The 16,259-nt window shown below is 40.4% G+C and overlaps 1 protein-coding gene across 2 annotated transcripts in view; it reads left to right on the top strand.

Annotated features, from left to right (window-relative positions):
- Nucleotides 1-16,259, top strand: part of cdh4 (cadherin 4, type 1, R-cadherin (retinal)) — a 204,914-nt gene that overhangs the window by 148,634 nt on the left and 40,021 nt on the right. For both annotated transcript variants that reach the window (XM_086086866.1, XM_086086867.1), the window contains exons 5-6: nucleotides 5,979-6,134; nucleotides 14,978-15,122. In XM_086086866.1, coding sequence (XP_085942992.1) covers nucleotides 5,979-6,134; nucleotides 14,978-15,122 — 301 coding nt within the window. The remainder of the gene's footprint in view (nucleotides 1-5,978; nucleotides 6,135-14,977; nucleotides 15,123-16,259) is intronic.

A 16,259-nucleotide genomic window follows, 5' to 3' on the forward strand; every position in this document is an offset into this window, starting at 1 on the left:
TACAGCAAATTAAGTCTGAAGGCTGTCTCTACTTTGTCGACTGACCTTTTTATTTCATCGCTTAAGGAATGTTGTTCTGTTTGAGTGGCTGGCCTCGCAGACTAGAAAGCTTCTTACCAATCAAAAGTAGAGCGCATCATCTCAGATGAACGGCACAGCAATAGGCATAAGAGCAATACAAAAGTCAAAATTCGAAGGAATAACATTTAGTGTCGCCATTTCCGTTGTGCTCATCCCGGAATACGCGGATGTGACAGCAGGGAGAGATGAGACACTATCAAACAGTGATTTTCAAGTACTTTTCAGATGCACAAATGCTTTTTATAATACTACTTAACACAGCAATTCACCCAGTCTCGGTGATCGTGTACAGGAATTATTTTGTTGGGCAGATCAGAACAGCAAATCTTTTAAGCATTTGTTCTGATATCCTCAAAATCAAAAGCCTTATTTCTCTACTCTTTGGGATTTCTTAGCACGACTCCTTTCTTTCACACTTGCCAGGCTGACAGACTAGTTAGAGCCAAATGCTCACAAGTAACATTCAGAAGCAAGCCCCTTGCTCGTGTTGTTAAAATTATTATCTATATCCACTAGTTGCACTGCTAGGCTTAGTGTTGTTGTTCTTTAATAGGACTAGTGATTGACAAAAAGTTAAACAAAGAAGAATGCTTACTTGTCATACTTGTTGCCCTTACATCAATAAACTAGCTTCATGCAAACAGTCTAACCACAGTGCTGAACATACCTTAATTACAGTTGCTGAATTTATGATGTCTGGCTAGTCAAATTCAAATCAAATAAAACAGGTTTGATCAAGGGTCAGCACGAAACGTCTTGATTGCCTCATCAATTGTCACCAGTAATTACTAGGACTTGTGGAGTTGCACTAGTTTACGATGATTCCTTCAATGCTTTAACCCATTTTTGTCGCGGGCCACGTTGTACGGAGTTACGGCTTCCCTCAGAAGGCCGTTATGATGGTGAAACCAAATATTAAAATTCACTCAACACAACAAATTGATGGATTACTAGTTTTGAAATAAAAAATCAAGGATAATAGTCTCTTCAATTATTGTTCAAGTTACTGTAAAAAGGGTTACAAAAAAATGTGGGGTGTTCAAATACCACATTTACTATATAATCGTAGGTCTAGTAATCGCTAATTTTATTACATAGGTTCAGGAGGCTGGCATGTTTGGCCGCCAACTTAATGGTATGGATACTCAAAGGAGAAGAACTTCACGAATGTAGTTAGCCTCTGGTAATGCTTGCAGCTAGTGTCGGACCCAATGGGTTGACTGCTGCTTACCTTCCGCAGCTGGGACCCGCATGTGGTAATTGCTGAGTCCCGTAATTTGGGCTCCCGCTGTATGTCTCCCTCTGCGTTGCTCTTGCTAGCTTTTGCTAGCTTCACCCGCTAGTCGCTCTTGCTAGCCGCTCTAGCTAGCCACTCTAGCTAGTTCTTCCAGGCCGTTCTTGCTAGCCACATTTGCGAATGCTTGTCTGTCATCTTATCTGCATCCAAGTCGATTAGTTCTCAAAAGTCATATATACCGTATGTGTCGTAAAACAAAACCTGTTGTGTGTCTTGTTTTCCCAAGCTATTTCAACCCGAATGGTACAGCAGTTCTAAGCGAGTTTGACCAACTCAAATGCAAAACAAACACTTTGATTGTCATGCAGTTTGCTCTCAAGTACTGCTTTCGTCACTGTGGTCATAATTCATTTTCTCCCTGTTGTGCCTTCTGCTTTTGAAACACGAGGGGTGGGGGGGGGGGGGGGGGGTCATGCGCCCTGACGAGAAACTGAATGGCTATGCCTGTGGAAAGCTTTGAAAGACTACAACCAAACCCTGAACCATTAAGTGGACATGAGACATAAAATAGCCTACCAAAGAGTGTAAACCCACAGTTTCAAATGATTATGTTCCATTAGCCCATAGCAGACATGATACCATAATACTGTAATACTTTGGGTGCCTGCCGCACACTGTCCTTCAATGACCTTATTGCTTATTTTTGCTCTCTGGAAGCGTGATACTATGAAGAAGAAGTGTTCGATTTTTGTCCGGTGCATAGTGGCGTGCTGCGTAGTCGTCTCCGCATTATGAGTCAGCATGGTGCAAATGCATGAAAAGCAAATTAGTTTCCTGGAATTTTGCTTAGTTTGTCTCAGGTTCAGATCAATCAAAGGAGATTTGAACAGACTGAACATTCATATAACACTAATTGGGCAGCAAGTCGCTATGCTCAATGAATATCCCTACTGTTTGCACGTCCTGTGTCACCCCCAGCAGCTTTACAGAACAATAATTCTTCATCTAATTTTCCCTAACTCCTTGCTGCTTTCACTTCCTCTGTGCCTCTCTCCCTCCACCCATTGCCATTTTTCTTCTCACGCTGATAGCTTGTCCCAAAGGATCCCAGTAGTTGTCAGTAATCAAGGAAATCACTCTCAAAGAACTACAAATAGGTCACTTATCTGATGTCTGGTCTGATCTGAGGGAGACAGACATCAAGTTAAGTCCCTTACATCTGCCTTTCTCTGCTATTTTTAGTGTGATTAGTAGCCAGTCACTCCACCGGGAGCTACTCGAATGAGAAAGAGAACTCGAGATAGATGATGGTGATAGACCGAAAGAAAGGCAGCGCTAGGGGAGGATGAAAAAAAGATCCTAGCTTTTGTCATTAGCATTCCATTCAAAAGGTTCAATTGCGGAGTTGTCACTCATGGGATTCCCAGGACTCCGAGAAGTCATGCTTCTTCATTTATGCCATTTATTCATATAAGGCCTCCTTATTAAGATACACCAGTGAATGTGACATGTGATCTCAGGTGACAGCGGTGCGGAATGTTAAGCGGGCATGGCAGCAGAGGCCACGTGGTATGTCAGGAATATTACATCAACATGCCAACTACACAGGGACTGCTTTACGATTCCAGCAACACGCAATGGCAAGCAACTGTGTAGACGGTCGTGGGGGGAGAAGAATTTTGAATTTTTGAACTGAGCTTGTTCTCCACTTTGTGAACACATTGTGACTCTTAGTTGCAAAACACTTCACACTAAGCTGTCTCTTGGACTTGTAGGCATTAACCCGTTTTCCCCCATGGAAATTCGATATTAAAATGATAATTTGGATAAGGTGAAATAAATAAATTAAATAAGAACTAGACCACTACAATTTTGCTGAAAATCAAAAATACAATAAACTCTTACCAGGAACTATTTATAACTAATTTCATTGCCAGTTATTGCATTAGCTAATGCTAAAGATTCTGAAGTATTCGGTTTAGGTGAACGGTATGGGATTTTTAATAGTTTTTAGGTGAATTAATGAGTACACACTCACACGCACATGCACATACAAAAAAAAGAAAAAGAGAAAAAAAAAGAGAGAGCAATGATGATGACATGTCGAATCGGTAAGATTACTGAATGAACAATTCTGAGCTCTCTCTCAAAAGAAAAAAAAACAAAAGCTAATGCTAAAGGTTGGTTGACAGTTCAACAGCACTAAACATGTCAAAGCTCTGTCCCGGCAGCTAATGGAAGCTGGCTGTGCCGTTTACCTTGCGCCAGTCCCACATTGTAATATTCAAAAATGCCACCAGAAAAGCTCAGCGTTCGTTGGGTCCGATTAGCAACCGCAGCGTTAGGCTAGTAGTGCTACATTTCCCATGATTCTTAGAGACCAAAACAGAAAGTAGTTCTAGTTCCGGTATGAGGCAAACACGCCTGTTAGCAATTAGACTACTGTGTGACATATATATATGAGCCAAACAATTGGCTTGCTGATTGGACAAAAAAAAGACTGGACGCTGGGATATACGCTAGGATATAACAATGGGGCTGGCGAAATCCGCCGGGACTCTGGACACAAGAGCCAAAACGAGACTGTCCCAGTTGAAAAGGGGCGTCTGGTCATCCTACACTTCAATTTCAAAAGGAATAAAATTGTTCTCATTAATGATTCTGATTTGAGGCAGATAAACAGTGGGCACTGTGAAAAACAAATGCAGTAAAACAGAACCATACAGAGATTGCTCTGCCAAGTGAAATCATTGATAGACATATTGTACTTCAGATTACACTTGGCCCTGGGTTCCCGTGCCGACAGGGAGGGGAAACTGCAACCTGTGAAAGGTTTGTAGCAAAGTTCTGCTCTGTGGCTGTGGGAAGACAACTGTGGAAATTAAAAGAGAGGGTATCATGTTCAAACAGAGAGATGTTTTATGCAGAAGCCGCCGTCAAAGCTGAACGGATGAAGTCATTTCATTTTCATGCATGATCTGCAGACTCACAGACCGGGGAAATTGCATCGGAGAGGAAGAGAAAGATAGAGAGAAAAGATGATTCAAGCTTTCTCTTTTCTCCATTTGAATCTGTGGTTTTTCCCTTGGAATTGTAGCCAAAGTGATAGGTCAGACTTAATTTAAGCAATCAAAGACAAACAAACAAAATGAATTCAGAATGGAGTAAATATGAAGTTTGTCGAGCAAGAACCCAAAATGTTTTACCAGCCAAAGGTAGTGGTTGCAATGGCACTGGTTCAGTCTATAATGGCTTGACTTTCTTGACTTCAAATTATAGTCGAAATTGTAGAGATATTATGATTTCTTCTATTATTAGGATTTTCTCGAGGTCCCCTTGAGCAAGGCACCAAAAACCCCAAGCTAGTTTAGAGCGGCATCACAATTGTACTGCTTATCCCTTCACATCCTTTTGCCTTCATGCCAATGACAAACTACAGTGTCATCTTTTATGTGTGTCTGAGATAATGAATTGGTAAACAACAGTAAATAAAACATTTCCATGTGATGAGGCCATGAATAACCTGTCTTTTAACTCGACTGAATTCAAAACAAAAGAAGTTCTTTGCACTTCGAATTTATCACATTCTCACAAATGTAAAAAACTTTATATAAAAGTCTCAGCCTAAAATTTCGATTAACAGAAGTGTTAACCATGTATGCAGCTCTATTTTCACATTTACTTGGTTCGCCGTTCAATTCATTTCAGACAATCCAGTCAGTAAAAAGGGATGCGGAGGTGAGAATGTTCCATCAGTAACTGCGCTTTAGCAATCCAAAACTTGTCACATTAATGACGGTGACTCAGATGTCTTTTTGGAATGGAATGAAAATCAATGCCACTGAAAGAAGTACTACTAATCCATCTTCTTTTGTCAGCAATGCGCTGAGCAAAAGTATTGATATATTTTATTGTTGTAGCAAATAATAAATGCTGGAAACTGAAAAGTGTTCAAAGGAAAGCTGCATTATGCGGTGCACAGTGGGATATTACGCTCCAGTCAAAGATTTTTGTTCTTGACAATTATCAGTTTTCATCATCCTGGAGGGAAGATGTCCTTCTGTAATCTCAAAACTGAAAGTAAGTCGCTTTTATCCCTCAAGATTGCAAAGAAACGGTCACATTCAAACAGAAAACAATACGTTGAAACAATGTCTTATTCAAGACATTAGACTAACTTGAAAAATGCATTCTCAATTTACACCATTGCTCATGTAGTAGTTCACATAGCCCTGCTACCCACTTTTGGCCACTTGCAAGACAAGGGCGAGCAAAATTCTCTCTGACCCTCCACATCCTGGTCACCACCTCTTCCAGCTCCTCAAACCGTGCACGATAAAACCAGCAGACATTCAGTATAGCTTCATCCTTCTTCCCATCAATTTCCTAAACAGTTGACTCAAAATTTCAGCAAAGAACACCTTGACAGAGGTCACAATGCAGACTAGAATCACTACGACAATTATATATTGTTGTTGTTTTGTTTGCAGCAGGATTTGAACCATGACCCTCTTGTCATAAAATCTTATAAAGAGAATGCTGGACCAGCTCTACTTTTGTTGACATAACCTACTTCACTAATGAGACAACACTTGGACCTGGCAAAAATATTGCATTTTAAATAAAATGCTCTTATTTGATTTTCTTCTCTTCTCTTCAGATTCGCTCCGACCAGGACAAAGATGTTGGCATCCGCTACAGCATCACTGGGGCAGGTGCTGATCAGCCGCCCAGTGGTATTTACAACATTGACCCCATCAGCGGCAACATGTTCGTCACTCAACCCCTGGACAGAGAGGAGAGAGCGTCCTTCCATGTAAGACAATAAATAAATGATTGTGTGACTTTTCCACTCAAGCTGGTCTGGTTAGCTGACAATTATCTCCAATGGAAATGTGGCTACACGTTTCCTCGTCTTCTGTCGACATTTCATTCCATCATTGATGTCGCTCCGTGCCAAAACAAAACCACAAGTCAGAGCACATTCGCAGGACTTTGTGTACCATCCCTCCATCCTCCCAGGGCTCTGATTGAAGCTCAGTCTAACAATGAAAGCCAACATTTGATAACAATACACACTTCAGCTGTCATTTAGACCGCACAGGATGGCGAGAACAGAGAAATGTGGTGAAGCACTCAAAACTTTGTTCTTTCCCTCAGAGCTAATGAGCAGGTGACTATGCATACACACTTGTGTGTGTGTGTGTGTGTGTGTTCCCTTATAAGCAGGAATGATTGATGAGTTGTATGTTTGTTTATGGCATAAGCAGGTCGAGGTTTCTCCACCCACTTATTCTCCCCTCGCTCTTGTTATTTCTCCTTTTCACCTTTGTGGACAGGACCCCTGTTTAACCAAGGCACCCTGACACAGTGCTGCATGCTTACCTTGAGCAATCTGCACCTATGCCAGTGAAAGCTAAACAGTAGGACTGAAACGAGTCTTTGAGTAAATTGAGTACCTCGGTTAAAAAAAAAAAATGCTTGAATAATTTTTTCTGCCTCAGGTACTTATATAAATACCTAGGTATTTTCGTGTACGCCGTAACGAACTAGCCAATCCAAACACAGTAGTAACAATTCTTACTATGCATAACAATAACATTGTGCCAACTTCGAAATAAATCTTACTCTATCAAATAATATATGGACATCAATGCTTTGGCACACATATATTTTGAAGTTGTTCTCGGCAGTGTGTAATGGCTGATTTGTCTTTCCGACTGTCTTTAGGGCGTTTTGTCATCACAAATTGTAGCTACCAACGTCAACAACAAAACGTTCTTCTGAAATCATGTTCATGTTAAAAAAAGACTCAATTACATTGATGTATTGTACCACGCCTGTTGCCAGGGTTAGGGTTAGGGTTCCTAGCAATAGTGATAGCAGCTAGCAGCACTAGCAGATACCAGCGCTAGCAGATAGCAATGCTAGCAGATAACAGTGCTATCAGGTAGCAGCGCTAGCAGATAACAGCAGATAGCAGCGCTAGCAGATAACAGCAGATAGCAGCGCTAGCGGACAGCAGCGCTTGGCTCGTGAGAGCAGTCAGACTACTTATTAAAGGCGGTTTAATGTACGGCTAGCAGCACTTTTTAAAGGCATTTATAGACATAAATGACTGCGCACTTTGATGCTGACAGTCAGAAAGAGTTGCTTTTCCATCTGATCACTTTTTAACAAACCAAGCTTACTCAAATGCTTTTTTAGTCATCAAAATCGCTTCTGTGGTTCTGACGTCACTTCATCCACAGACCAAAATCTATGGTATGGTATTTTGTCTAAAATCCGGAGGTGGGCAATTTCCAAAATGTTGCTGGTTTGTCATTCGTCAGTCTATAGTGCCATTGTTTCAAATCAAACCAATCTGTAGCCGTCAGTTTTAACCACGCTTCAGTCACCACTTTTCACCACTATTTTAGGACCAGCAAACAGACATGGGCATTCCATCAGTACTAACGGACTGTCAGTCAGTGACAGACTGACAGGTCTGTGATAACTTGAGCCGGTTAGTGATGATTACACTGACTGACAAAAACCCACCTTTTATCAGTGTTTTGTCCGTCATTTTCTGTCATTGTTTCTTGTCATTCGTCAGCAATACGGGCGTCCATCAGCACTGACAGAATGCTCATGTCTGTTTAAGTCCCACTAATGTTTCTAAAAATGACAATGGTGTGCTGCTAACCACAGTAAAAAATGTTGATAGTTAACTAAAAATTAAAACCAATTGGTCTTTCATTATTAAATTTGAATGCTTTTTTGTTTAGTTTTTTTTTTTAATCCGAATACACGATTATTCCATAGAATATTAGTAGAATATCCGAATACCAGTGGTGAGCATTCCGTTACTAATGACAAACTCTCTATGTCAGTCCGTCACTGACGGATGCCCTGTTTTTCTGATGAATGTCGAGAACCTTTTAAAAAATGACGGACTAAGCACTGACGGACATGGGTTTTCGTCAGGGTAAACATCAAGTGTGTCACTGTCGGACGGCCATTCTGTTGACAATTGAAGTAGAACGTACTGACCGAATGGCCACCTCTGTCCGTCGGTTCTAAAATAGTGGTGACGGAAGCGTGGCTGAAGTAAAATGACAGACTAACTGTGACTGAAGGGTGTCCAGGTTGCTATTACATGACGGACCCGCAACTTTAAGTAAAATGCCCACCTCTGCCGAGTAACAAAATATTTGATAGCTGCAGTCCTACTGAACAGTAACCCTGAATACAACCTGCTGGGTTCCTCAGTACATACACCAATGAGACGGCAAAGGATTAAGCATCCTCTCCGGAACCCGTTGTAAACAGCTTTGCGCATGTGTGAATTAGATATGCAGACCTCATGAGAACTGCTTTAATATCAGGCCATTGGTTAATATACACGCATTACAGGTTTCAGTTTATATCGCCAAAGAGTGTGACATCTCCACTCAAGGTGCGCTGGAGAATCAGACCTGCGGTGCCTGCGTGCCTGTCGGCATGATAGATGGCCATGCTGCTGATAGAAGTAATGCAAACGCATGCGCCTGTCTCAGAGGAGAGATGGAAAAAATGGGAGTTGATCGCTTCAGCGTCTCTGTCAACACACACACACACACCAATGCACACACACAGCTCAGTATGAACAAACACAAATCTTCTGAGGATTGTCTTCTCGATTGAATTGTCTTGTACTTGTGAGGGTGTTTTCGATTCTCTTTTAGATATGTGCCATGTTACCTTATATGCTTTGGAAGTGTGCATGTTTGGCTTCTCTTACACACATCCAGAATTGGGATCAATAACGGCGCCACATTATTAGTCCCTTGGAAAGAAGAGTCACATGGCATGTGTACAGTTCTTATAAGGCACTCTGTTCAGAAGAGAGTGTATAAGTTTACAGGCTCTTCTAGTTGAAGGGGGCTCCTAATTAGACTTGTGTGGACCCATGCTGGTTGCGATGTGATGTATGATTTAGGGTTAGAGAATGTTGCAAGCGATTGGCCCAGGGGAAATTTGTCCCATCTCTCATTTTATTTCAACACGACAGGAAGTTCCAAGCACTGCTGAGCTCTTACGGGCCAAACTTTGCTTGTTAGTTCGCAGCTCGCGTGAAAAGAGAGAAGAGCCTGCTGTTTTTGACAGACTAGCACCAGGGGGAAGTGGAGGGAGTGGATCATAGTCTGTGCTTTAGCTTTGTCAGGCAAAGCTCCTGTGACTCAGCAAAGCAATTGAGCAAATTACATTTAGTTTTTCATGCTTGGTTGTGTTGTGCACACAGATTTCAGTGGGCCTCATTCACAGACGGCATACCAATAGATAAGTTCTACTTGCGGAATTTTCAAGAATGTATTATTTCATCAATGCATGTATTATACAGTATATAACTTAATGTCATTCCAAAACATTCTTGAGCACATGTGAGTGTGACATTTTAAAACATTCCTCCTTGTGTTTTCTTTAATTTCACTGTAGTCTAGTGTAATGTTATAGAATTTACAAGGGCCCGACCAATTAATCATCGGTCGTTTCGATTTTTACCTTAAATGTACTCACCTAACCAAATACAGCATTTGTTACGCTGGTCTCGGTACACATAAATCTATACCAAAACTTTGTATCACTAAATGCCAAATGTCCTCGGGGGCGACATGGCTCAGTGGTAAAGTCGTCATCTTGCAACCCTGAGGTTGTGGGTTTGATCCCAGGCCAGTGTGACAAATTTAAAGTATCCTTCAGCAACGCATTGAACCCCCAGTTGCTCATGATGCTGCGTCGTCAGTAGGGGAATGAGTAGTCAAAATGTGAAGCACTTTTAGGGTCTTAAGGTAAGGTGGAAAAGCACTAGATAAATCAAGAACCATTTACTAGTACTATAAGGTCATTCTACGGACCTGATATTCAAAATAAATCCTAATTATTACAAGCAATGCAAGTAGTGAAAGGAATTGACCTGATGTCACTAATTTACAACCGAAATTCAGAGTAGTAATAAGAATAAAATTAAAGCATAGTGTGAGATCAATCAAACATAAATGTGTTAAATATGATGCACATTCAACTACAGTGGAACCTTGGAGTTCAAACGTCTCGGAACTTATACAAATCGGACATCGACCAAAAAATCTGAGTGAAAAATGCCTCGGAGTTTGACCTCATTCTCGGAGTTCGAACACGCAAGCAAAGCCAGAAATACCTTGAACGGGTAGCCAAGTGAAGCCGAGCGATGCCGAATGCTCACGTCGCAGTTGTGGAGAGGGAGCACTGCTCATTTCTAGTCAGAGCGGGTGAATACTCCCGGAGGTGCTCCGTACATTCGCGAGTGCATTTGGATTTTTTCAAGACAATTTTCTTCGACATGTGCCCACAGAAAGACAGCATGAAGTGCAAATGGCAGCCAAGAAAAACGTACAGTGCTACAAACCACAGTGGATTTAGGAAAGAGATTATCGCAGCACTGTAACTACGGTGACTACTTCTGTAAATAATGGCACAAGGACCCCCCTTAGCTGTTCAACAATGTGCCTGACGCTAAACAGCGCACAAGGACCCCTTAGTAGTCAAACTATATGCCCAATATAAAATACACTAACTCAGCACTAAACTAAAGCATGCATTAACACAGCATTTTTCATCCACTGATGCCATCAACAAAAAAGGTAAGGTATTTTATTTATTTATTTATTTTAGACACTGTACAGGGTGTACATGTTTTTTTAATATAACTAGAAATTAAAATAGGAATTTTCTGTTTTTGGAGCTTGGGAACGGATGAATTGCATTTACATTATTTACGATGGGACAAATGTTTCGGAGGTTGAACAATTCGGACTTAGAACACTTCACAGGAACGAATTGTGTTCAAACTCTGAGGTAGGCTACCACTGTACTGGTAAAACAAATATACATATGATATGGATCAATGTCCTTATAACTTCAATAATTGCATGCATTGCACTACACAATATATTCTGGGAGCTGAAAAGGAAAATTATGTTGTTGTATGTTGTTGAACAATATACTTATATTTGGCACCCGTCAGTCTGCAAATGGCGAAAATACGTGTATAATTGAAACACACTGAAATGCAGGGGAAAAAATATTGAATGCATTATTTATTTATTTTTTAATTAATCATCCGATTAATTGGTAATCTGTATTTTTTTATGACAAACATCCACAATGGAATTGGGCAAAAAAAATCATAATTAAAAAATACATTTCGGTCGAGCCATAGCCTCCTCTGCAATTTTTAAATCCTGTCTTAAAACATATCTTCATACTAAGTATTTTGGCCGTGACTGTTTTATAATTTTCCTTTAGTGTTTTATTATCATTCTTAAGTGTTTTATTCTTTTTTTCTTGTACCTGATTTTATTGTGAAGTGTTTTAATTGTATGTGATTTTTCTTTTAAAGTGTATTAAAACCATGTTTCATGGTGATTTTGCACTTTAAATAAACTGATTGAAACCGGTAACACAAACATGCATTTGAGAAAGATTAATGACCTTATAACTTGCATGCAATGTGCCACACAATGCATTCAGGGATCCGAAAAGGAATGTTTTTTTGTTTGTTTTTAACAGTATAGTTACAGTTTGATTGATAATTGGTAATCAGTATTTTTTTTCACCCAGAAACCAGCATTGGCCTAAAAAAATACACTAGAATTTATATTAAATACATTTATTAAATGAAGACTCAAAATTGCCAGTAGGTGTAAATGTGAGTGTAAATGATTAAGCGTGTGGACTATAAGTGAGTTTCAGGACAACGTGTTCTCATGAAAATTTAACAGGAATTTTAATATGAAGTCTAGCACTATATTATGCTCACAGCTGGAACTTTGATGAACATAATGTGCATGTGCACAACCTTTTAAATAGTGTGTTTGTGGACTATGTATAGCAGCCCATAAATTATTGTGTTTGTCAATAATTATGTCTTGTTGTTTTTTTCATAAAAGGTTGCTCAGCCCTCAACGTACATGTATGTATTTAATCCAGAGTTTTGGTCATAGCTTTATTAAACATTAAGATTACCACAGGTGGCAGCCCTATAAAGGTGTGTATATTTCGCTCCTTTGAATACCGAAGGCCCAGCATTATACGTTAGACCAGCAGAAATCAGAGAAAAACAGTCAAAGGTGTGTGTGTAAATACGATACGAGTAGGGTTCTGTTTTGTGTGTGCATGGTCCACATACACCAAAACTGTAATTGCACGCATACTTCTGCAAACCCCACAGTCGCATACATTCCTCCAGGCCCATAGATCACATTTACATTTTTTCCACCAGACATAGCGACACACATACTGTACCATCTGCAGGGCATATTCAAAGGAAGACACACACGCACACACACACACACACACACACACACAAAGGACCGAAGCATGCATGCTGAATAACACATTTGAATCCACAAGCAACGCGGCCTACGAAAACAGAGTCATAAATGAATGCAAACAAAAACGTGGCTTCGTTATCACACATGCTTCCACACGAGCAATCCCACTTAGTCAATTCACGCATCTTTCCGTATGCCATATTCACTGCTGAGAAAACAGATTGAGCTGTTCTGGTTGTTGTCGTTGTTGCTGTGGTTCAGCCAATGGGAAAATTACATTTTGAGGGTCATTAAGTGGCTCAGGAAGGCTCTTTTCAATGGACACGGACGGGTCTCCCAGGCTGTATCAGCACTCTGCCGATATGTTTAACTGTACCTTTTACTTCATTCTGATTGGCAGACACGAAATTGACGTGGTTGCCATTCAAACAAACAGTGCTTTAAATAATCTTCTTTAATAACTCCATGGATGAATGATTTGAGTTTCTAGTGTATATTACCCCAGGCTCCCGCTGCACTTCTTCTGAAAATCTAACTATTGATTTTGGTCAGCTGGTCTCTCGGTGCAATTGACAACATTTTCTCGATAGGAAGATCTGGTAGAGATGAGCCAGCTTGCCCCGACGAGGCGTTTGCAGCCGAGTACACCTCGAATTCCTGGAACAAAATGGAAGATGGTGTGCCTATATATTCTAACCATCGAGAACATGGACGACATTTACATTATTGGAATTCTGTTATCAGGCATCCTGTTATTTGGAGTTTCCTGATTTATCAGCTCTATTGGAAGTGAATTAGCTGACGGTCTTTTGGATCGTATGGTGTGAGCGATCATCACTCAGACTCAGGTGATGAGTGAACTCAATCGCAGACTGGATGCGACTCTTGAGCCACTGCACAAATTGGCGAACACCATGCAGACATTGGCGAATCCTTTTGAAGAATTCCAAACTTGGCTAATTGATGCCCTTTGGAAAGTCACAGGCAAGATTCAAGGCTGACCAAAATCAAAACAACTGTTTTGTGGACTTTCTCCTGGAAGTGATGCTGGCAGAAGCTTTTCCCTTCCCCACTTCTTTCTCCTGTAGACTGTGTTCCTGATTAAGCCGTTTAGACTGTCTCCATGGCAATGAGACGATATGCTTTGCCATACCAAGGGGACGTTCCACAGACATTTAAAAGTTATGAGGCTAACAATTAGCCATCTGATCAAAACAAGCTAGCTAGCCACACAAGTAAAAGGGAAATTATAATCAAATATAATTTGTTGGAGAAAAAAATTGTTAATTATTTTTCAGGTCATACCATATGATGTCCAAATATGACCACTACATACCAGTTGCTAAAAGGGTAACATTTTTACATAGGCTACTTGTGACTTAGTACAAACCTGATAGCTGCTCCCATGGGTTTTTGACTGTCTTATGGATGAAACACAAACTCCTGTCTTTAAAAGTATTTCAAAATAAAAATCCCAAATTGGTTATTTATTTTTGGTCGCACCACGATAATTCATAAAATGGGCATCATCAGACTAACTTGTCCGTCAAGGACATATCTATCTCAGCATTATGTTGCTTTGTGCAGGTTTGTTTGTTTGTTTTTTCTTAGGTGCATACTATGCTCCCCTTTAAAGTTGCACAAACTGGGCCTGTCCCCCCCCACCCCTTCCCTCCTACTAAGAAACACAGGGCGCTAACTTGCGAACCACCAGGTTTCCCATCCTGTTTCCCTCTGTTTGTCGTTGTTGTTTTTTGCGTTTTTCCAATGGGTTGTGAATGTGAAAGAAAATGTCTTGTGTGTTTTTACATATTAGCCCAATAAACCTGACTCTGATATATGTGGGCCGTATATCCTAGTTGGTTACAGAAGCTTCAATTCCTGTCAGATGTTGTTGATGGTGATGGGAGAGAAGTGAGTTTGTGAAAGTAGCAATATAGATTAAAACAACTCATGTGAGTGGCAATTACCTTCAGTCGGATCTGTCCATGCAAAAACCCACCATCACCACCATGCCGTTGTAAGTTTATATCTTACATTTGCTTCCACAAGTAAATTCACCTCATGTCTGTTTTTACACTGATTGTTTCTCGTTTTTCTATTCCTGATTTATAAACAAAAGCAAAAGTCAAAGATAGCAGAAAGCAACAGCTCACTGATGGTTGTCGTTGCTGCTGTCTTGTCTGCCCTATTGACAGACAAGATAAATAAAAGAAACATCAGCCAATTAAATGAGGCTGTCAATTAACAAAGTTGGACTGAGAACTTGCTGTCAAAGTGTGTTGCATATTCTTGAAGGTGTCTTTGTTTGTATGCGTATTCACAGCTGCGAGCCCATGCAGTGGACATGAATGGCAACCAGGTGGAGAATCCAATTGATTTGTACATCTACGTGATTGACATGAACGACAACAGGCCTGAGTTTAAGAATCAGGTGTACAATGGCTCTGTGGCTGAAGGATCAAAGCCAGGTAAGACCACAGCGGGGGAATAGGGGGAATATACGTATTTAAATATGGTCGTACATATTTGCAAGTCAAAAGTGTTGGCAGTTCCAATGTTTTATCATTTTCAGGCTGTCTATTTAGTTCATGCTGGGAACTTAAAAGTGCAGTTGTGTTTTTTTTTAAATGCAATTGTTATTCAGATGTGTGGTACCAGTTAACAGGAACAAATTACACCGTAGTTTCATTAAAGTGTTCCAACGAGGCATTAACTGTTTGATGTAGAAAAACACATGTTTTGTGTTTGGCACAACATTTCCCCTTTCTCCCAAATCAATTCATTTTAATTAAGAAACCAACCTTAAAATCCTGGTCACAAGAACAAACTTGATTGATTAGGATTTGGATTTATATTATTTTCTGGTACGTTTCACCACACTAATAATGGATTTAGTAAAGGCCAGTTAAGGTGAGACACAAGATTTGATTGTAAATAGACTTGATTTCACTGGCGACTCGTGATGACGGGGCATCCACCTGGGCAGCCCGCTCCTCCCTGTTGACAGAAACATTTCAAAATGTCTTTTGTTGGCAATACACCAGACACATCTCAGACACAGCATTGAACACCCCCTAGTTAAAGAAAAATGCTATGGGTCATCCACGTAAAAGAAGGGGGCATACAGCATAACAGACAACAAATACTGTAGATTGAAAGTAAGTCTTAAGTACACAATCCACTCCAAACAACCCGTCCGACTCAACTTCACGGTTGACCCCAAACATTTTTTAGGGGGGCATCATAATCATGCACCTGCAGTTGCACACAGTTGTCAACAAGTGCAGTTTTCATCCGGAACATGTAGTTGTCTTGGTATTATGGACAGAAGACTGTACTACTACATGGATCTTCAGCTGAATAGTGGTGTATAACTGGAAAATGTTGCCTTCCCATCCCCACTGTGGGATGCCGATCCATAGTCCAGTAGTCTCGTAGAAGCAATCGCAACTTTAAAAAGGCTTTCACTTGTGCAAAAAAAAACAAAAAAATGTTGTTTTGGGGTTTGTCTGCTTCATAAGACATTTCTTTAACAATATATGTATTATTATCAAATTCTGTGGACCTTGGAGAGAAGCAGTTCTTCCCGGAGTATTAGGAAACCG

The sequence above is a fragment of the Leptonotus elevatus genome, chromosome 10 (genome assembly GCF_054856555.1).
Source record: "Leptonotus elevatus isolate MCC_2025b chromosome 10, RoL_Lele_1.0, whole genome shotgun sequence".
NCBI classification, from domain to species: domain Eukaryota; kingdom Metazoa; phylum Chordata; class Actinopteri; order Syngnathiformes; family Syngnathidae; genus Leptonotus; species Leptonotus elevatus.